Source organism: Triticum urartu, chromosome 2 (assembly GCF_003073215.2).
Source record: "Triticum urartu cultivar G1812 chromosome 2, Tu2.1, whole genome shotgun sequence".
Taxonomy (NCBI): domain Eukaryota; kingdom Viridiplantae; phylum Streptophyta; class Magnoliopsida; order Poales; family Poaceae; genus Triticum; species Triticum urartu.
The window spans coordinates 259,590,618-259,605,221 of record NC_053023.1 but is presented as its reverse complement, the minus strand read 5'-3'; the positions used below and the strand labels follow the sequence as shown (position 1 = coordinate 259,605,221).

The 14,604-nt window shown below is 49.4% G+C and overlaps 1 protein-coding gene across 1 annotated transcript; it reads left to right on the top strand.

Annotated features, from left to right (window-relative positions):
- Positions 1 to 8,844: 8,844 nt before the first annotated feature.
- LOC125536976 (fasciclin-like arabinogalactan protein 15) lies at positions 8,845 to 11,809 on the top strand. The gene is made up of 2 exons (XM_048700269.1): positions 8,845 to 10,272; positions 11,404 to 11,809. Exons 1-2 carry the CDS (start codon positions 8,961 to 8,963, stop codon positions 11,475 to 11,477), a joined length of 1,386 nt encoding a protein of 461 aa, XP_048556226.1. The 5' UTR covers positions 8,845 to 8,960; the 3' UTR covers positions 11,478 to 11,809.
- The last annotated feature ends 2,795 nt before the right edge of the window (positions 11,810 to 14,604 follow it).

Genomic DNA, 14,604 nt, shown 5'->3' with positions numbered 1-14,604 from the left:
GGGTCCCAGATGCCAGGGTCCTTGGCGTCTGGTTTCAAGTCAGGGGACCAGACGCCACGGTCCCTGGCGTATGGTGGTCGACTAGAAGCAAAAGCAGGGTCCTGGACAGCAGAAACAGGGCCGCCAGACGCCAGGGTCCATGGCGTCTGGCCCTGGTGTAGTACTTTTTTCATTTCGTTCATATTTTGTCAAACCATAGTATCAAATGACATAGATATTTTGTTCTAGCAAACACCAATAGTATCGAATGACAAACATTAGTGTTCACATAATAGAAAATGACAAACATAGTTATCACATAATCTCAAATTACACAAATAGTCTCGAATGAGAAGTTCATCACATACAATGTCTCGAATGACATAACTAGTTCATGACCACGATGGTCCATGATAGTTGAAACGACATGAACATCACATATAACTCGGTTTCCTGTAGCAATGCAAGTCAACAACCCTTTTCCATTCCCATTCTTGCAGCATTTCTTGAATCTTGCCATCATCAGTTATGTCAATCAATTTTCTTTCCCCGGGGCCATCTGACTGCATCCTGTTGACGTAGTACACAAAATCCTCTTCCTTCAACCCTTGCTTCAACATAAATTTAGTCTTCAACCAATCGAAAGTGAGGTCCACTTCACTAACTTGCACAACACATGGAGACAAGCCTTGGACATGAACAACATGGCTAAGCAACCACTGAGTACCCTTAGCCATCTACAACACACAAATCTCTTAGTACCTAACCTATGATACATAAAACCACAAGGAAAACAAACTAGGGTTTGCACAAAACTATGATACATTGAACCAACCAAAAAATCGGGGTGGAGTTGATTTACCTTCTTGTTTGGAAATCCTGAAGATCCAACAGTGAAACCGGACCGATTCGTGAGAGATTTGAGGGGGGTTAGGGTGGTTGAGAGGAGTGACGTTGGCAGGGGCTAGAGGTGAGAGTGAGTGGAGATGAATGGAATGAGAGGGTATAGGTGGAGATGAATGGATGAGAGGGCTAGAGGTGGGCCCAAAGGATCTTATCCACTCGAAAGATGCTCTCTGGATAGGGACCCAGACGCCAGGGACCTTGGCTTCTGGGTGTGCACAATTGCAACATCGAAAAAGCTCTCTGGATAGGGACCCAGACGCCAGGGACCTTGGCGTCTGGGTGTGCACAATTGCAAACATCAAAAAAGCTCTCTAGACAGGGACCCAGACGCCAAGGACCTTGGCGTCTGGGTGTGCACAATTGCAAACATAAAAATGCTCTCTGTATAGGAACCCCAGAGGCATCAGACAGGTGTCTGGTCTCCTGCGCGACCAAAATGACCCAGACGCCATGGTTTGTGGTGTCTGGGTCGCCGAAAGACCAAAACGATCCAGACGCCACGGTCTGTGGCGTCTGGGTCGCCGCGAGGCATCAGCCACAATAGACAGGTGTCTGGTCTCCTGCTGACCAAAACGACCCAGACGCCAGGTACCGTGGCATCTGGGTGTGCACATTTACAAACTGGAATTTTGCTATCTGGATAGGGACCCAGACGCCAGGGACCGTGGCGTCTGGCTGTGCACATTTGCAAACTGGAATCTTGCTCTCTGGATGGGGACCCAGACGCCAGGGTCTATGGCGTCTGGCCCAGAGTTTTTGCTTGGCAACTTGTTGCACACACTTTTAAACATTGGAAATCAAACAAAAATATGAACAAAGCATAGTTTGCACATAATGTCAAATAGGTTGCACATAAGTAGTTCATGACCACACAAGGTCTCGAATAACAAGTTCGCACACGATGTCTCAAATGACATAAGTAGTTCATGACCACATAAGGTCTCGAATAACAAGTTCACACACGATGTCTCGAATGACATAAGTAGTTCATGACCACACAAGGTCTCGAATGACAAGTTCATACATTAAACAAAGTCTCAATAGTCCATCATCGATGCCGGTGCCTTTCCATTTGTCTACTGAGTAGTACGGGGCCACTTTCCCTTCTTGTCACGTGCCTTGTCCTCCTCTCGTGCATCGCGAGCCCTTGCAAGTTTTCTTGCCCTCTCTTCTTGACGAGCCTCTTTCTCTTTTCGTGCCCTCTCTTGCTCACGCTTCTTGCGCTCGTTTTTCTCCTTCTCACGACGCTCATGCTCCAATCCCCATGCAAAGGACTCCTCGAACAGGCGCTGCCTCCGTAAGCAATCTCGATGTTGGTCCTCTTGGACATCTTTTGGTACCTCGTGATCTATCCAAGTGAAGTACTTGCAAAGTGGAGGAGGCGACTACATAAAAATCATGTTTTTGTTAGTAATATGAGTTCAAACTTGATGAGGTTTTTTGTATGTACACCTAACATACCGGTGGTATGTCATATGCGTTAGTTGGCATTCGATGATCATGTGCATAGTTGGGACACACGAAAAACCTTCTACCTTCTGTCCATGACTTCTTGCGGTCCGTGGACACCTTCATCTTGCAAACATCACCACACCAACATGGTGGTGTGGGCACATCCTTCTCCTTCTCCAACCTGGCCTCCATCCACGTCTTCGGCATGTCCTCTTGGTCCGCGCACGCCGGCCTCGTCCTGGAATCGGATGAAGCCATGCCTACAAAAAGAACAATTGTTAGCACAAGACACAAAGAGAGTACATGTGTAAATACAGTAAATCAATAAATGCTAGGAATTGTATGAACAAATAATATACCAATATTATTAGATCAACCATCTGTATTAAGCAAATAACCGAAGGCCGATCCATTATCAACCATTCCTCTACGACCACCACCACCTCTAGCACTTGTGCTTCCTCTACGAACACTAGCACCTCTAGCACTTGTGCTTGCTCGACCACCACCTCTAGCACTTGTGCCTACTCGATCACCACCTCTAGCACTTGTACTCCCTCTATGAACACTAGCACCTCTAGCACTTGTGCTCCCTCTACGACCACCACTACCACCTGACACTTGTGCTTCCTCGACCACCACCATCGTCACCTCTTCCACCTCGTTCACCATCGGTGCCACCTCCACGACTTGTTTTTCTTTTTTTGGTTTTCCTTTTCTTGCATGTCCGCTCATTGTGTCCCCCTTCACCGCACACCCCACAGTTGATAGTGTCAGGAGCCTCCATGAAATGACCGCTATCAAATTGTTTCATGCCAGTGTATCCAGCCAAGTCATCCATATCACCCCTAAACCTCTTAGTTCTCCTTCTACCCTTGGTCTCCACCTTCAGAAGAGGGTCTGGCCTAATATGAGGGCCATGGTACTCAGGCCACTGTGATTGGTCCAAGAAAGGGTGAAATCTTGGTGCCCATGTCAACCTAGTAGCTTCCACATGGAACTCTTGCATCTGCACGATTTTTCCATCACAAACATGTATGTTTCTCGCTTTCGCCACCGTTATCAAATGCGAGCATCTAGGCCTCTCGCACTGGCACCACCGAGTCTTCAGACGCACCTCAAATGCAGCACCACCATATTGAAAACTGTCTCGTGTTGTGCCACCTGGCTCATCAATTTGATAGATCATTTCAATTTTGTCGAATATGATAACTTGTTGTCGTGAAGACTTGCTTGCTTGTAACTGCAACCATTCATCAACCTTTTCCAGATAATCCTTTTTTTAACCTATCCATTTTGCAGTCTCTTCAGAATGCCTCTGAAAGTACTCATTAAGCTTGAAGAAAGTGTACTCCACTATTGTAGTCACCGGCAATGCACGAGCACCCTTCAGCACATTGTTGAAACATTCTATCAGATTGCTCATCATGTCGCCATATCGCCTACCACCATCGTCATGAGCGCGTTCCCACTTGTGCTTCTCGCTTAAATTCCTAGTTAAGAACTCTTTTCCCCCTTCGTTCACCGCTGCAAATAGTTTGTTGTACCGAGCATCGAAACCTTCGGTGGTGAAGGCCACACATACATGGGTAAGGTCTTTGCTGAGCTCCTTGCTCTTACATGCCCGGTAAAAGTTGGCCACGAAATGCCTCATGCACCATCTATGGTGAAGCTTTGGAAATCCTGGAATAACAATGTCCATTGCCTTGAGTATGCCATGGTGCCGGTCCAATATGATGCATACCTCCCTAGCCCCAATCACATTGTGCCTAACATGACCCATGAACCACTCCCAGTTGTCTTGGTGCTCGGAAGGCACCAAAGCAAATGCACACGGCAACACGTTGTCGTTTGATGAGTGCGCCATTGCTACCATTAGTGTGCCCTTGTATCTAACGGTCAAGAACGTGCCATCTATAGACAAGACCGGACGACAATGCTGAAACGCCTCCACAAATTGTCCATAACTGCAGAAGGCACGGTGGAACACTCCCTCGTGATCCTCGACCACATGAAACATGCCCGGGTTCTTATGTGCAATCGCGGCCAACAACCTTGGGAGCTGGTTGTATGCTTCTTCATAACCACCATACAACATTCTAATAGCATTTGCCTTTGCCTTCCATGCCTTCCCATACTTGACTTCATAACCAAATTGTTTTTTCACCGTCCGCATGAGAAACCTCACTTTCACAGTGGGATCAAAGCCTATGTCTTTCATCCATTTGTACTCGACATACTCAGATGTGAGTTGACGGTGTGTCGTTCGAAGTCGTTTAGATGGCGGTTTGCACGTATGAGTGGCAACACAACTTCTTAACACCCATTCTTCGGTTTCTTTAAGCTTTCTTGAACGAACCTTCCATGGGCATCCTTCTTGCTCACACTTCATGGTGTAACGCAACTTCATGTCGGAGTGCTCAACATAAATTGGCCTATGGTTCCGAATGGCATAGTCAGTCAGTCAAAACTTCAGCATAGGCAAGCTCAGAAACTTCACTCCTTTCTCCAAATAAGCATTCTTGTCCTCATTCTCCACCCTTGGTTCTCCTGGATCCGGGCATGGTGTTGGCTCAATCGCCGTCATTCTCATTCCACCGTCAACATCAACTTTATGGGCAAGGCTGAGATCTTTAAACAAGTGAGTTCTTTTTTCTAAGCCCGTCAGCTCAAAGTGGATTTGGTTTTCCTCCTTTGTGAATCCATCCTCGTCCAATTGTTCAACTGGACCCTCGTCATCCGAGTCATACTCATATTGACGCCTAAAAGGCAAGTCACGATCCATGTCCTTTTGCGCTATGTACGCATCCAAGCCACCAACATCATTACCATGAAACCCTTCCTCTTGCTCTTCGTCATCATCATAAGCATCTTCATCCTCTTGAATTACTTCGTCACTAGCAATCACCTCAACTTCATTTGTTTTGGCTAGTTGGTGGTTGGCTAGAAGCATTGGGGGCATACAACTCAACCTCATCTGCTATAATAGATGGTACACGGGGACGTGGTTGGCGATAAGCATTGGGGGCATCAACCACAACCCTATGCTCAACAAGTGGCACCATTGTCCTCTCGCTCATGTCATCCATTGGGGAAGAGACATGCCGGTTCAAATCAAAGGTAAACCAAGGAGATTCAACCTTGGTGGCAAACAATTCAAGTGACTTGTCTTCCGATTGGGAAACTTTTTCCTTGTATACATCCCAATGCAAATCCGAGGTGATAGGCATACTTTTCAAGCGAGATTTGACTCCAACTCCAACATCATACCTTACTATTAATTTAACATCAACATTGGTGTCCATCCACTTTAAGATTTGTCTCACTTTTGCAACAACATCCTCATAGCTAGGGCTTGTATCAAAAATCAATGGTTCCTCACCCGTTCGGCATTGTTACTCAAGAATGCCTCCTTGTCCATGTAATGAACATTAACAAGTCTCTCCATCTAAAAATAATATGAATGCATTTAAGATTTCAATGAGAATTGGTGTTTATCCAAATACATCTCATTATATCCAAATCATATCAACACTAAATTATTGGTGATGTCCATAAAAGTATCACTAATTAACACACACTAAGCAAAGTTAACCCTAATCACTAACTAACCCTAACCCCCAATCTTTCTACTCAACAAGCATATATTCCTACTGCACACCATGCATATCACTATATTATCAAAGTTAACCAAGCTATTCACACTAATATAAGGGAGAAAACATGAACTAGGGTTCCACCAACATGTATAAAATGCAACCAAAATAACAAGATTTAACCAAAAATAATTGGATGATTTGGGGGAGATTGCCAAGAGCAACAAAGTGATGGAAAGATCCACCTAAGGGATGCACCTTTTGGAGAGGATTTGAGGGGGAGCTTGAGGGGTGGGAGAGAGTGTGAGAGCTCCAAGTGTTCTTCAAGCTCGGGTTGTGGATTGGGGAAAGTGTGTGGGGTGGGTCCCACACACTCTCTCGTGGGTTATCCAGTTACCAGGGCCAGACGCCAGGAACCCCTGGAGTCTGGCCCCTTTGCCACGTCAGCAGGTCAACCGGCAGGTGGACAGTGCGGGCCAGGGGCCAGGGTGCCTGGCGTCTGCTTCGCAACCCAGACGCCAGGGATGTTGGCGTCTCCCAAAGAGGTCATAATCGATTTTTTTGGAAACGAGGTCAAATCATGATTTTGTTAACTCTTTAGGTCATAACAGTAATTTTGTCCGCCAGCAGCAGGCTTTTCTTAACCATGCTCTTAGGCCAACTCCATCGCACGACCCCAAACGGACGTCCGTTTTGTCCGGATTATGTCTGTTTGGGTAGCGATTTGGGGTCGTGTCCGGGCGTGTCCTGGGATGCGATGGCCGTGCGCCCAGCGCGCGGACGCATCCTTTTGCCCTATCCTGTCCGTTAGGGCCAAAAATGCCCAAATTTTCATCAAAACTAGTTTCCAACCCAAATATTTGTCTGAAAATTAAAATAGTTTTACAACCCAATTGAAATTGTCTTTAATAAAATATTTTTACAACCAAATCGAAATTGTCTTGACTAAACATAAAATGGACCAATACATCTATTGGTTGCCAATGTGATCCCACACGTGCTCAATCAAGTCATTTTGAAGATTCAAATGAGTGTGCCAATCACGCATCTCACGGTGGAATTGAGCAAACTGTTCAAATGTGGCCGGGTCTTGGTGCAGGGGCTCAATATTTTCACCTTGATAGTCAAATCCTTGGTCGAAGATACTCTCATCACGCTCGTCCTCGACGATCATGTTGTGCATGATCACACAACTAGTCATCACCTCCCAAAGCTTCCTTTCATCCCATGACAGTGCAAGGTTTCGAACGGTACCCCACCGGGATTGAAGCACACCAAAAGCACGTTCCATCCTTTCTAACACTCTTGCATTTGGGCAAATCTCTTTCTCTTCTCACCTTGGCGTTTCGAGATTGTCTTCACAAAAGTTGACCACTGAGGATATATACCATCTGCTAGATAGTATCCCTTGTTGTAATGGTGGTCGTTGATCTCAAAGTTGACAGGTGGGGAGTGGCCTTCTGCAAGCCTCGCGAAGACTGGAGAACGCTGCAGCACGTTGATATCATTGTGAGAACCTGCCATGCCGAAGAAAGAATGCCATATCCAAAGATCCTGTGATGCCACCGCTTCTAATATGGCAGTGCACACCTTGACATGCCCTTTGTACTGGCCCTGCCAAGCAAATGGACAGTTCTTCCACTCCCAGTGCATACAATCTATGCTGCCAAGCATGCCTGGAAAGCCTCTAGCTGCGTTGGTCGCCAACAATCTCTCTGTATCAGCGGCAGTTGGCTGCCTCAAGTACTCTGGGCCAAACACCTCGATCACAGCCTGGCCAAACTTGTACATTGACATCAGACATGTTGTCTCATTCATACGCACATACTCATCCACCAGATCGCCTGGAATTCCATATGCAAGCATGCGGATGGCCGCGGTGCATTTCTGGTAAGAGGAGAATCCAAGCTTGCCAAGGGCATCCGTCTTGCACTCGAAGTATGGGTCATGAGCACTCCCTCTCGGATACGATTGAACACATGCCTAGCCATTCGAAAACGGCGACGGAATTTATCCAGCTTGAAGAGGGGGGTGTTGGCAAAGTAATCAGCATAGAACAGGGCGTGGCCTCTCTCCCTGTTGCGGTTCAGGCTGGGAGAGCGGCCAGGGAGTGACCCCCTGTACCGAGGAAGCTGCCGTTGAATGTGGTCGTGAACGACCAGTGCAGCCACCACAATATCTTCATCATCCGACGACGAATCGTCCAATGAACAAAGAAAGTGATGGAAGAAAAACGCGTCTCCACTGTCCATACCTCTGTGGGCAAAATGCCCCTTGCGGGCGTGGTGGCGAAGAGGCCGCGATGATCACCTCGACGCAGCAGGGGGAGGGGGGGTTGTCGGCCGGCTACTGGCCGCTGTGGAGCTCTCGTCGGGAGCTGTCGAGGACGCCGTGCTGCGTCGCCGGCGGTCCTGTCCCCTCTGCGGCCGGCAAAGACGTCGACGACCAAACCTCCGATCGACGGCCAAAACTACGGCCACAACACGGGCGTGGTGGCGGCCATGTCGAGAAGTGGTTTGGTAGGGACGGCCGGAGGCTGCGCGGTGAGGAGGCGGCCGGAGAATAGCGGCGGCGCCGGCGGCGGGGCGGGGCGAAAGAGAGAGGGTAGAAGCGTTGGAAGCGGAGGGACTGCTAGTGTCTCCGATAGACGGGCCACGGTGGGGACAAGGGCGTGCGTCCAAGCCGTTCGCGCGCGTCCGTTTCACCCCAAATCGAGCGCAAGTTTGGGTCGAGGATGGGTCAAAAATGGACGGAATCCGGACATTTGTACGTTTATGACCATGCGCTAGGCTGCGCTATTCGTTCGTTTTACCCCAAACAGACGGAGGTGGACATGACAGGGTCGCGCGATGGAGTTGACCTTACCAGCCTGACACCCACGACGCGTTCTCTCTCTCTCTTCAAGTAGCAGTGAACCCCACTCATGTTTCACACTCCTCCGCCTTCTTCCCAAAGAAAAGAACGCACTACCACCGCAAACGCAAGCAGCAACCGCACCAAATCCAGAGCCAGCTAGAACCCGCCGCCATGGGCGCGCCGCTCTTCGGCGCCGTCCTCCTCTGCCTGGTACTCGCCGCGGCGGCGGTGCCGGAGCAGCAGCCCACATTGCCCTCCTCTTCAGCGGCCAACAGCTCCACGGGGGTGAACTCCAACTCGGTGCTGGTGGCGCTGCTGGACTCGCACTACACGGAGCTGGCGGAGCTCGTGGAGAAGGCGCTGCTGCTGCAGTCGCTGGAGGACGCCGTGGGGCGGGGCAACGTCACCATCTTCGCGCCCCGGAACGAGGCCCTCGAGCGGGACCTCGACCCGGAGTTCCGCGCCTTCCTCCTTGAGCCCCGCAACCTGCGCTCCCTCCAGCGCCTGCTCCTCTTCCACGTCCTCCCCTCCCGCCTGCACTCGCACTCCGCCTGGCCCGCCTCCACCGCGCGGATGACGCTCTCCGGCGAGCACCTCCAGCTGTCAGCCGACGGCCACAAGATGCTAGTCGGCACCGCGGAGGTCACGCGGCCGGACGCGGTGGTGAGGCCCGACGGGGTCATCCACGGCATCGAGCGGCTGCTGGTGCCGCGCTCAGTTCAGGAGGATTTCAACCGCCGCCGCAGCCTGGCTGCCATCTCGGCCGTGCTCCCCACGGGCGCCCCCGAGGTGGACCCCAGGACGCACAGGCTGAAAAAGCCCGCGCCGCCCGTGCCCCTCGGCGCGCCGCCCGTGCTGCCGGTCTGGGACGCCATGGCCCCCGGCCCTTCCATCGCGCCGGCGCCGGCCCCCGGCCCCGGATCCGGGAAGCACCACTTCGACGGGCACAGCCAGGTCAAGGACTTCATCCAGACGCTGGTCCTGTACGGCGGGTACAACGAGCTCGCGGATATCCTGGTGAACCTGACGTCGCTGGCGACGGAGATGGGGCGGCTGGTCTCGGAGGGGTATGTGCTCACAGTGCTGGCCCCCAATGACGAGGCCATGGCACGGCTGACCACGGACCAGCTGAGCGAGCCCGGGTCGCCGGAGAACATCCTCTACTACCACATGGTCCCCGAGTACCAGACGGAGGAGAGCATGTACAACGCCGTGCGGAGGTTCGGGACGGTGAGGTACGACACGCTGCGGCTGCCGCAGAAGGTGACGGCGAGGGAGGCGGACGGGTCGGTTAAGTTCGGGCACGGCGAGGGGTCCGCCTACCTCTTCGATCCGGATATCTACACCGACGGGAGGATCTCTGTGCAGGGCATCGACGCGGTGCTCTTCCCGCCGGTGGAGGACACGGCCAAGAGCGCCGGCGCCTCGCCCGTGAGGAAGGCCCTCGTCGTCACCGGCACGGCCAAGCCCAAGCTCCGACGAGGTCAGCACAGTAACTTGTATTATTCACACTAGTACTTCTTTTTTTGGTAATAGTATTAACATGAGTAGATGTAGAGATTGAGCAAGAATGGTCGTGTCGATGGTCAGTAGAAAGAAAGAAGAGGGTTGTGCGGGCGTGTCGGTGGTGGGTCGCCGTCGCATGGCTGTTGGTTCTACTAGTCACATTCGCCATTGCCTTGCCGGGCACCCAAGCAAAGCAATATGCGCACCTCACCAACTAAATTTGTGGTGTTAATTAACAAATTAATAATTGGCTTTATAGGTCTAGGTTAGATGTGTCACCTCACGCAGGACAGAGAGACAGAAGCTTTCAGTGGGCCCGGCGAGTTGGGTAGTCGGGCCCGCGTGTAAGGGTGAAATTATTTAAGGGGTACTTACTACTAGTAGGAGTAAATGCCGCAGGGGTAGAATTCGTTGAAGCACGTCATTCGATTCGGTGAAAATGGTTGGTGGCACGTTCTGGTTCTGGTTCTGGGTGGGGAGGGGAGTAATAATAATAAAGAATCCAACGGAGGCGCGGAAGAAACCGCGTGTGCGCGCACCGCATTGTACGGGGAGACAGCGAGCGATGAGCTGTGCATTGACATCGATGTCTCAACCTCAACCTCAAGTGGTGGTGAGCTGGCCCCGCGTTGTCAGTGTCACGGGATGGATCCAGGGAGGGCCATTATCACCACTACATACAGCTGTCCGTGCTGGCTCACCCGTGGGCTAGACTCTCCGCTTTGATTGCTTGTTTGGTGCATGACACGACATGTTTTTTCTTTTCGAAGAAGAGTAATGCGCCAACAAAGGTTGCATGGCGTCGAGATGGAGCATTGGTGTCCTCTCCTTGTCACCAACCAGCACCACATCAGTAACCAATGCTGAAGTGACAGTGCACCTGTAAATGGGACGCACCACCCAACACCGAGGCCTGAAAATGAAAGAAAAAACATAGACATAACTTTTTTTGGGCAGTGAACATAGACATAACTTTGCAACTCATTTAATCTATTTCTTTTTGCCAAAAGAACTCAATTGTCGGTGGCACTCCTTTTTTCTTTTCTTTACCTTCCAATTATGGACTCTCTCATCTTACCATCTTTTCTTCTCTTTGTCGGTGTTACAGGGAAGTTGTTGGAAGGGGCGTGCCATGTCGCGGCTGTCTTCGGTGGGCGATCACACTTCAAGAGCTGCCAGTAGATCATGGCCGATGATGGCGACCACGGATGTCTCCCTAGCTGCTTTGCTTGCCTCCTGAGGCTCAAAGATGAACATGAACCCAAGTACTAGTATCATGCTGAGTTTTGGTTAATAGGGCTAGCGAGGAAGGGAGACCTGGTGGTTTTGCTTGTTGGGCCGTCAGGAAATTAGGAGAAAAAAAGGTGGATGGAAATTTGTTTATACGGGAGATCAGATCGACATCAGCGTATAGCATTTTTTTCTTCTTTATTTGTTTGATTTGTGGTTTAAGATGCTACATACTTTTTGACGAAACAAAGGGAATTCCCAAAACATGGGTACGTTTGCGACCACTCATCAGTTTGTTTCTCTGCATTTTGATCCTCCCTGCCTTCTACACTGTCAAATCAGCGACACTTATTTTTTAAGGCGGAGACAGTATATAACAAATTGTATTTATTTTTTTTGAATGAAAGGAGTACCCCCTTGGTTTCATCTTTTCCATTGATGGATGGTTTCATCTTTTCCATTGATGAAACCAAACAAACCAAGTTCGGGCATTAAGGCTAAAAACCTCTAAATATAAATCTTTTTAGAGATTTCAATATGAACTACATACAAATGTATATAGACATATTTTAGAGTGTAAATTTATTCATTTTGCTCTAGTGTGTATTGAAATTAGCTTTGTAGTATGTAGTCCGTATTGAAATATTTAAAATGTCTTATATTTAGGAACGGAGGGTGGCAAACCAGACAACATCAAGTCTAACAACCAATTGAGGCTTATTATTACTGACGACAACATACATAAAACCGACAAACACCACACACATTGCTCAATCTACGTAGAAGTTGGAGATCAGGGATTGGCAACGTTCATTGTCTGTCGCACTCGCCGGCAGTGCTAGTTGCAGGCAACATGAAGAAGCTCCCCACACCGGCGGTCCTCCTCATCGGAGGAGATGTCATACACAACCGGCGCGGCTCCGTTGCCAGATGACTCGCCGTCGTGGGTGCTCCTAGGCTTCTTCGACACTTGCTCTTCGGCGTCGTCCTCTATGTCACCGAGGTTTGTGACAACCGGAGTCACGATCCCTAGTGTTACTCGTGAGGCCCGACGCTTGGCGGAGAGTTGCGCCTTGTCGGCGAGGTGTTCCGCCACCACGTGTCGGTTGGCAAGAAGGCCAACGATGGCCGTAGCATCGGCATCCTCAGCGCTGCGGTGTTGCTCCACCTCCAACGAACGAGGGGCACCATGACGCCGCCACCATGTACCGCCACACTAGCATGGGGTTGCTCCCCCTCTTCCTCCTCCTTAGATGAGGTACAACCGGAAGCCTCGTCGTCGTCTTTGTCGTCCAAGCTCGAGGAATCGTCCGGCACGACAAATGCCGAGAGGTGGAGTCTTCTGTTGTGAAGCAGAGTGAGTGCACGGTTTGTATCCTTATAGGAGTCTTCAAGTTGTCTAATGACAACTTGGAAGAAGTAGTTTTCATTCGACCATCCAGGTCATTCAGTTCGACAATGAGGTTGTTGATTTCAACGGAATCTTCTCTCATTTCTTGAACAACTTCAGTTGCCTGTGAAACAACTTTAGGATGGATTGGCAAAGATGCCGCTTCACCATCGAATGGATTGTCTACAAACTTATCAAGCTGCTCCATGAAGAACACATGATTATAATAGTGAGATGCACCAGACAGGGCAGTTGGAGCAGGTTGCACTTGAACTTGCTTGGATGCAGGCATAGAAGCCAACGACTGCATCGGTGTCGGGGCAAAATTGGCAGCCTTTTCCTTCGGCGCAGAATCTTGAGGAGCAATTTGCTCGATGGCTGGAGCCTTGACTTTCTTCATTTTCGGCTTTGGAATTGGTTCGCCTGGCTTGGCAGTGCCGACAGGAGCATCAACTACCAAATCCTTCAAGTTGATAGCCTCAGGATGAGGAGTTGTATCCACAAAATCTTTCATGGTGACTGTGGTCGGTGGAGTTTTTCTAGCAACAATTTTCTTTGGTGGTGCAATTAGAACCTTTCGAACCTGAATATCAGGCAGCACCGTAGAGGTTGTGATGTTCACTTGCTCGCTGAGAGTAGCTTCAACCTCATCCTTAGTGAGCGGAGGATCATCTTTGTCGGAAGAATTGCTTTCGGCATTTTTATCGGTTTGTTCAGCCGGCCTCTGCTTCGATGCACTCTTTCGCTTTGCACTGGGATCATGTTTGTGTTTGGAGCGACCTTCAGATTTTCCTTCAGCCTTTTTCTTCTCGACATCAGCTTTGAGAAGGCCACAATTTTCTTCTTCATGAGCCCTTTCCTTTTCAGCCTTCTTGGCTCTCTTGAGGGCATTCTTCTGACACTTAGCAAACTCATCAGGATAAGATGTGGGAGTACGAAGGGAGGACTCATGAGCATTTGGTGGTGGCGGAGGTCTCTCCTGGGGATTTCTTGGTTTGATGAGGCCAATTTCACGATAGTCACCCCATGGTGGATGAAAGGCAAAGTTCTTCGCAAACCGAGGATGAAGCATTTCATAGTTGAACCACTTGTGTACCCAGTGACGTCGAATCCATTGCAGACGCTTATCCCTATCATGCTTTGTTTCTCCGGAATAGTGTTATACATGTAATGATATATATATTCAGCTGTATTTGTAAAAGGTTGTCTGCCGCCCTTCTTCTTTTTCGGATCATCTTCTTCTTGCTCGTCAGCATTTTGCTCGTTCCTTTTTTTATCTTGCTAGTTGATGGGCCTACCGTTGGGCCCTTTTCATTCGGAGCTTTGGACTCATCTTCTCTACCCAATAGAATATCTTCTCCATCAGCCATGCTCATTGGTCGAGCAGAATCCTCAACAGATTGCATATACCTGTGAATAAGAATAGATGCGAGGGAAAATGGGGACAGGGTTACGAATGCTCACGAGAAGATTTTTGAACAAAAATGTTTTGAAGAGGAATTAGATGCAGACTTTGAGAAATGTTTCGAATGAAAGAAATGTATATAACAAACTAGTAGGTTCGAAGAATACACTAGTCAGCATGCTAAGCATTCCATTCACACGAGGCATAACACAAACCCTAGATCTGAATTTTTTTGGATGTGAGGGACAACTACAAACCACATCCGCACAAGTTACCTAATCAGT

Bases quoted from the DNA above. Each gene is read 5' to 3' on its own strand.
- LOC125536976 (XM_048700269.1), top strand. From the start codon at position 8,961: ATGGGCGCGCCGCTCTTCGGCGCCGTCCTCCTCTGCCTGGTACTCGCC. The intron at 10,273-11,403 runs GTCAGCACAGTA...TCGGTGTTACAG, and splicing joins CAAGCCCAAGCTCCGACGAG to GGAAGTTGTTGGAAGGGGCG.